Source organism: Labrus bergylta, chromosome 23, assembly GCF_963930695.1.
Source record: "Labrus bergylta chromosome 23, fLabBer1.1, whole genome shotgun sequence".
In the NCBI taxonomy this organism is placed as follows: domain Eukaryota; kingdom Metazoa; phylum Chordata; class Actinopteri; order Labriformes; family Labridae; genus Labrus; species Labrus bergylta.
This window is the reverse complement of record NC_089217.1, coordinates 1,463,474-1,470,973: the sequence shown is the minus strand read 5'-3', so window position 1 is coordinate 1,470,973 and position 7,500 is coordinate 1,463,474. Positions and strand designations below refer to the sequence as shown.

The following is a 7,500-nucleotide window of genomic DNA, read 5'->3' as shown; positions in this document are numbered from 1 at the left end:
TGATTCAGTTATTACAGCGTCTGCAGGTCAACTGACACACACACACACACACACACACACACACACACACACACACACACACACACACACACACACGGGCAGGTCCCCTGTTGGTGAGTGTGTAGCGACGCTAAAGTCCCCTGTTTGTTAGGTACACGAGTGCGCACAAACACACACACACACACACACACACACACACACACACACACACACACACACACACATACACACACACACACACACACACACACACACACACACACAGGTGTTGGCTGCCAGTTGCTTGGGGCCCCTGGCCACAAGGGGACAGACTGTAATCCACAGCAGTGTCTCAAAACGTGCAAAGTTTGCAATGACAGTAGGATACCTCCCTAAGGGGGCCCCGTCTGACAGCACTCCCTCTCACTGCACAGCTAGGCGTAATACCGTTTGTCAATGAAAGTCATGATGAGGACTTCTCGGTGTGGGAGGGAAAAAAAAAGCAAGACAGTGATGGCAGATATGGAGGGCCCCCAGTACATTTTAGCTGATAGGGCCCCGACATCGCAGCTACACACACACACACACACACACACACACACACACACACACGCACACACACACGCACACACACACGTTTGTCTTATTTTCTCGATATTTTGCCTTTTTTCCTCATCTATTACAGTTTATGGAAACTTTTGAGCTCCTTTGAGACTTTAAGCTATTAAAAAATATATATTTGTGTCTCTTTCATTTCAGTATAAAACCGAACGTGTGAGTGATGACAGGTCGTCAGTAAACTTTAAACTGTTTTTTAACGTCTGATCTCAACATTAATCCGTGATTTTCATATTCAGCTGTTACAGAACGATCAGACTGTCGGACTCACTCTGAGCTCGTTTGCTGTGAGTGTTTCATCGAGAGCCGAGAGCTCCATACAGAAATACACACACACACACACACACACACACACACACACACACACACACACACACACACACACACACACACACACACACACACACACAGCTGTTCAGGGTGTAAAGCTCTTAACGTCCAGCAGGATGAAATTTAACCTCCACCAGCGTACAGAGTATTAATAGATCATTTTTTACTGTCAGAGAGTGACACAGAAACAGAAGAAGAAGAAACATGATTACAGATAAAGAATTTAAAAAATATAAAAAAGGAATGTACATTTTTTAAAATTAGAAAAAACAAAACCAGCATAAAAAGATGTCATGTATGAAAATTAAAATTAAGTAACATTTGGTAACATAATGAAATGAAACTCTGTATGTATTTGAACGTCGTAAAAAAAATATAAAGGTATAATGTAATGATAAAAGTCCATTATAAAAATAAGACCCGATCAGATCAGATTTAATGAGACAATGTTTTATTTACTCAGACACTGCACCGGACTAAAGCCATGGAAGCTTCTCTTTTTCTTATTATCCTCAATAATTTCATATTTTATCAATTTAAAAAGTCATAATTATAATCCTCAGACCAGTAAAATAACAACCTCTCTTCAACATGTCAGCTGGTCCAAACTCATGCATGTTTTATCTTTAGAAAAATATCATGTGGATGTCAACATAAAACACTACGTCGTCTAATCAAAATGATCCATAAGCAACAGTTACAGCACATGTTCACAAGCAACACTTAGAATAATAATACTCTTTCATTTACAACCAAAGAATATGATCTGCAAAAATATGTTTTATCATTTTCCTGTTTTCCATAAACTCGGAGTTTAATGAATCTTTATCAAATAAACAGATATTAAACCCACAGAGTTGCATAATAATGTCACATTAAAGTCTGCAGTGATGGATGATTCAGGGGCTGTAAGCAGGGTGGGACATTTGCATTTTTGCTCCAGTCATCTTTAAAAAAAAGTCTTTAATCCAGTTTATCTTCAGTGTGTAATGTTTTAGACTATTTCTGGATCAGTGCTGAACTTTTTATCAGTCTTCACAAATGTTTGACGCTTCAGCATTAAAGAAGAAAAGATCCTGATGTGCTCTTTAATCCAGCTGTGGAGCTCAGACGTCCTCCAGGTGAATCCAGAATAAATCCTTTTTAAAGAAACCCAGGAAATCCACTTCAGACTTGTGGAACTTTAAAGTATAGATGAGCTCAGGTGAGGACAGGACAGGACAGGTAAGGGACATGTGAGGCAAGGAGAGGAGGACAGGAGATGACAGGAGAGGAGAGGAAAGAGTGAGGACAGGTAAGAACAGAACAGGTGAGGACAGGTGATGGCAAGACATTTGAGGACAGGTGTGGAGTGCTGGTGAGGGCATGGGAGGACAAGACAAGTGACAACAGGACAGGTAAGGACAGGAGGACAGATGAGGAGAGGATAGGAGAACAGGTGAGGACAGGTGATGGCAAGACATGTGAGGGCCGGAGAGGCGGACAGATGAGGACAGGACAGGAGGACAGATGAGGACAGCTGAGGACAGGATAGGAGGACAGAGTGAGGACAGGTGAGGACAGGTGAGGACAAGATAGGAGGACAAATGAGGAGAGCTGAGGACAGGATAGGAGGACAGAGTGAGGACAGGATAGGAGGACAGATGAGGACAGAGTGAGGACAGATGAGGACAGATGAGGACAGGTGAGGACAGAGTGAGGACAGGTGAGAACAGTGAGGACAGGTGAGGAAGTAAAACTTTCTTTCGAGAGCGTAAACCTTTCTAATTAACAAATAAAACAGGATATAATTTCTGTGTAGGAGAGTCTAAATCGCACAATAAATAAAAGGATATTGGACCGTAAATCTTCCCCTCACAGATCGACTTTTCCGGTCATAAGACGGTGAAATCTTCCCGACACAGTTCTTTAACCCCGCAGACACATCATGTCACTAAAACAACGTTATGAGGCTACATGTGCGTTGAATGAATCTGAACACCAGCGTTCAAGGCAGAAACTCTTTTTTTTCTTTACAAACTGACATCAGCGTTTCCATGACGATCCAGGTGAGTTCATTGACATTTTTTCGTACAGGAGACTGAGGGAAAAAAAGATCCGGTAAAAAAAAAACAACAACAAATATTTACAGAGTCGGGACCGCTCGGTTTCCATGACAACCGATTTGCATTAAAGTCAGATCCACATGCAGAGGAACGTCCGACACACACACACACACACACACACACACATACGATCCATGCACGCACTCACACACACACACACAGACACTGAGCATGCTCAAAGGGCTCATCTTCTTCTATGAAAAAAAAAAAACGGCAACACAACAAACTCAACAAACAACAAAAGCAGCAGATTAAAGGAACAGTTCGTCATTTTGGGGGGAACATCTGTCACATAGAGGACCGACCCGGACTAACGTACCCGGGTCTATTAGTGACCTTTACACGGCTCGTTTAATTCTGTCATTCAGTCGCAAATTCAGAAATGTAAATGCTGAATTAAAAAGATCAAATGTATAAAGAATATCAAATATCAAATCAAATACAGGAATTGCAAATTATTTTAAATAAAATAAAATCAATAAAAAAGTAAAAAATAAATAAATACAAAGAGAAATGAACGGACAGAAATAAGTAAAAATAAATATAAAGATATAAAACGTCCAATAAAAAAACTCATCAATAACATAAATAAGAACTTTTTAACTGTGTTGTCTTTGCAAGTTGTTTTTGTTTTGGCTTTAATGGATTCAAAATAGTCAAATTTAGATCATCGTCGTTTTAAATAAATTAGAAAGTAAGTTATCTGGAGCTGAGGTTGTCACAGTTTTGGATTCTTTTTGATGCCCCGTGTTTTAATCTTTCCACATTATGCTTTTCAGAGTGAACACTGTGTGACAGAGCCTCTCTGACGGACGTGGTTAAAGGTGGTTTAGATCTTTAGAAGCCATCAGAAGTGAGGCAGACTGAATTAAAAAAAATACTAACTCACAGGATGGAGGGCGACCCATAATTCTCATTTCACACCTGGTTTCTGTTCCTGTTTGGCCTCAGGAATGATTAGTAACCACCGTGGTTAGGCTAGCAGTTTCCCTCCACATCCAGTCTTTGTGCTAAGCTAGGCTAACGTCATCTGAAACAGTGTGAACTTTGTGCTTAAAGCTTCTCATGTAACTGATGGTTAACAGTGAAGCTCCAAAATGTCGCACGTTTCCTTTTAGCTGCGTACAGGAAAAAAAAGAAAAATCTACATGAGCATAAACTACCTTTACATTTGAAGACATCGAATTTGAAGACATATAGGATTGAAAAAAAGTCACAGATCGAATGATCAGTCATGTGCTACCGTATCCTGCTCTCAGGTGTTTGATGCTGGAATAAAAATCCTCTTTAAGAGACAAAAGAGTTTAAATCCACGTCGATGTTCGCTCAGTTTAAGAACCATCTGCTCTGACAGAGGTTTAAATGGCGCAAGCTAACCCGTCGCTTCCATCACGACTCTTTGTCCAAGCAACGCCCACTGAGTCTGATGTGCTGTGAGGTCGTTGACCCCCGATACCTGACCCTTTGTCGTCCCCCCGGGTGGGCCGTGTTTCCCTGTTTTTTTTAGAGTGCAGACACACGGACGATGTTAGCCTGGGAGTAGTTGGTCGAGCTGGCTGAGTTGTCCCCGCCGGGCGTGCTGCTGCTGGGCGGGGTCGGCATGCTGATGGAGGCGGTGGTGATGTAGGATCCGTCACAGTTCAGAAAATTGAAATTGGGAGGAGCCGTCTCCTCCATTTTAGCGTTGAGGCTGGAGCGACTTGAGCGACTAAAGAGAGAGAGAGAGAGAGAGAGAGAGAGAGAGAGAGAGAGAGAGAGGAAAGACTCAGCTTCGGTTCGCTCTAAAAAATCTGTGTAAGGAGTCAAGACGAAACATCTGATTCACAAAGACACACAAAGGGTTAAAGTCTTTCTATGTGATTTTTCACACTTAAATGTAGAAATCAAGTATCTCCTCCGAAAATAACTCAGAGTCCTATCTTCACTTTGTTTACATCGCCTGGACGGCCGGCTGACTCCTCCCCTCGTGAATAAAAGTTGTTTAATTGAGGGACTAGAGAAAAGAAGAATAACATACTGTACTCACTGCTTAACTGTGTTTCTAGATCACGCTCATTTCAGGTAAATTTACATGCAGTGTGAAGATACCAGCAGAATAAAGATCGCTAGCATTAGCATGCTAACACAACAATGCAGCGCAAGTTGTTTTGGTTTCATGCTGGTGCTCAAGGGCGACATCTGCTGGATCAAAAAATCACATATAAAGCCTTTAAATGCCCCCCTTTCTATGTAAATCAACCTCATTGTAAAAAGCGTCTCATTCTAAAAACAGCATCTGCTGAGAGTTGGTGGTAACTGCGCCGCAGTATTTATAAGAGATGTGACGCTCAAACTTTCCAGAGATCAGGAAAACATCTCCACCTCTGGAGTGCTATTACTGATATGACCAGGGGTTAAATCATGTGAGGAGACGGGTCTGAAGCCGTTACCGTGACGATGATGTGAGTGTTGTTTAGACCTTGAGATGGAGCAGATAAAGGGAGCAGGTGATGGAACTATCAGCAGCTGAAATCCATTCTTAGTGAATCAAACTGATGCCAGCTGGGACAAAGGAACATGTCAGCCGCAGCGCCCTGATCCTACAGTATAAATCGAGCTTCACTCTGTATAGTTCGAGTGCATGTATTACTGAGATTAGACAGAAGCAGAGAGGTCAGAGTCTGATGGAGACGGTTGGTGTTTGTGGGAGTCGGACAGAAACAGGAGACGGTTTTGTTTCCCAGCTGTCCCGGTTCAGGAGAAAGTTCCCAGACCTCCCACCGCCTCCACAGCTGGACATTTTCTGGATTCCTGCTCTGTGACTGTACATGGGAATACTGTCACATGATCTCTGGGGCCGTGTGTTTATATACAGTATGTGAATGTGTGTGTGTGTGTGTGTGTGTGTGTGTGTATGTGTGTCTCCTCATTGCTGACTCCTCTCCTACTCTAAAAACTTCTTCTGCAGAAATATCTGAAGGTCAGAAACAAAGGTTTCTACAGAAAACATAAAGCCATCATATTTTTCCTTTGTACCAAAGCCCAGAAAGTTCCTGCTCTCTGATTGGTTGTCTGATTTCAGGTATAAAAACACCATCTGGACCGACCTGCGGAACACCACGTCCTTCTCAAAAACATCAGAAACCTGAAACCTTCACAAAGACCTCTGAAGTGTCCCCAAAGGTTTTTTTTTTTTCATTCTTCAACCACTCACTGAATCTGTCAGAACTGTTTCTACACCTGTGACCTTTAAAGGGACAGGACAGGTGTTTCCAGGTGAGCTTGTATGAGGTGCTTATTAACAGTCACAGTGTTATGATTGGCCAACCAAGTGGTCGACCCGAAATCCTAAACCATGATTTACCTCGTCAGAAGCGGGACTTCATGTCTAAGTAACTATTTGAGGGTTTCGATTATTGGATTATACAAGTTAAAGGGATACTTCACCCATTAGCATTAATCTTTGTATCATTAGAAACCTGGTAGTGTTTTTGAATGGTCGTGCATCCCGCCCTCATTTTCCCCTGAGATGGGAAATCTTTGTATTTCTGAGTCTGAAAAGGAGCTTCCAGTGACGCAAAAATCGTCATTTTGCGTCATCTGTTGTGGTTAGCGGGGTGAAACTACAACGCTAGTTCCTCATATTTTCGACCTCTGAAGCTACAGACCAATCACAGATCCCAGTGGGTGGGAACTCACTCCCAGAATCAAAACTTAACGTCCGCCATATTGCTTAGAAGCTATGCTAACAGGCTCTATGGAGAAAGCTGATAATGACGAAAAAATATAAATATACACAGAATTTCTGTGCTGGCCACCAGGGGCCGCCACTGGCCACAGCAGCCAAGAAGCAAAACCGGCCTATATTGCTATATTGCTGGACGCTGCCAGCTCAGTAGCTGCGATATAATGCCTGCCTGTCAGCGCCGGTGAGGACGAGGAGCCCGGGCCGGCTCGAGCTGGGGCTGGGGCTGTTTTCTGCAAGGAATTTCCAAGATACCAATTCCTTCTGGAAGAAATCTCTGAATCTGTTGAGGAAATAAATATGTGGGAGTGGCCTGCGGTGCTGTGCATTCTGAGCTAAAAAAGACACTTTCAGCCTTTTCTCGGCCAAGAAGGCACCAACTTCAAAATGTATTTCACATTTCTACATATATGACCCAAAGTCAATACAGATTCATGTTTCAACGGGTGAAGTGTCCCTTTAAGAAGATGATCGTTGCTGTGTGGATGTTCTGTCCCGCCCCTGCTTCCTGTCGTACCTGTTGCTGAGCGGTCTCTCTCTGATCTGGATGGTGCTCAGCTCCTGGATGCTGCCCTGCAGACCCACAGACGTGTTGGAGTTCGGGACGTTGAAGCTCTTCCTCTTCCTGCGACTGCAGCAGGAGGTGAAGCCGTGCGGCGAGGAAGTCGAGGAGGCGGAGGACGAGCGAGACATCTGCTTCAGCTGAGTGACCTCCCGGAAGCTCGACTCGTACGTCTTCTCGTC

The 7,500-nt window shown here is 43.2% G+C and overlaps 1 protein-coding gene across 1 annotated transcript in view; it reads right to left on the bottom strand.

The window, feature by feature from the left end:
• Window positions 1-1,356: 1,356 nt before the first annotated feature.
• LOC110001751 (potassium voltage-gated channel subfamily D member 2) overlaps window positions 1,357-7,500 on the bottom strand; it is a 7,120-nt gene continuing 976 nt past the window's right edge. The window contains exons 3-4 of the mRNA XM_020657257.3: window positions 7,274-7,500; window positions 1,357-4,740 (exon numbers count right to left, since the gene is read on the bottom strand). The exon at window positions 7,274-7,500 is cut by the window's right edge and continues 15 nt beyond it. Coding sequence (XP_020512913.2) covers window positions 4,536-4,740; window positions 7,274-7,500 — 432 coding nt within the window. The 3' untranslated portion in view covers window positions 1,357-4,535. The remainder of the gene's footprint in view (window positions 4,741-7,273) is intronic.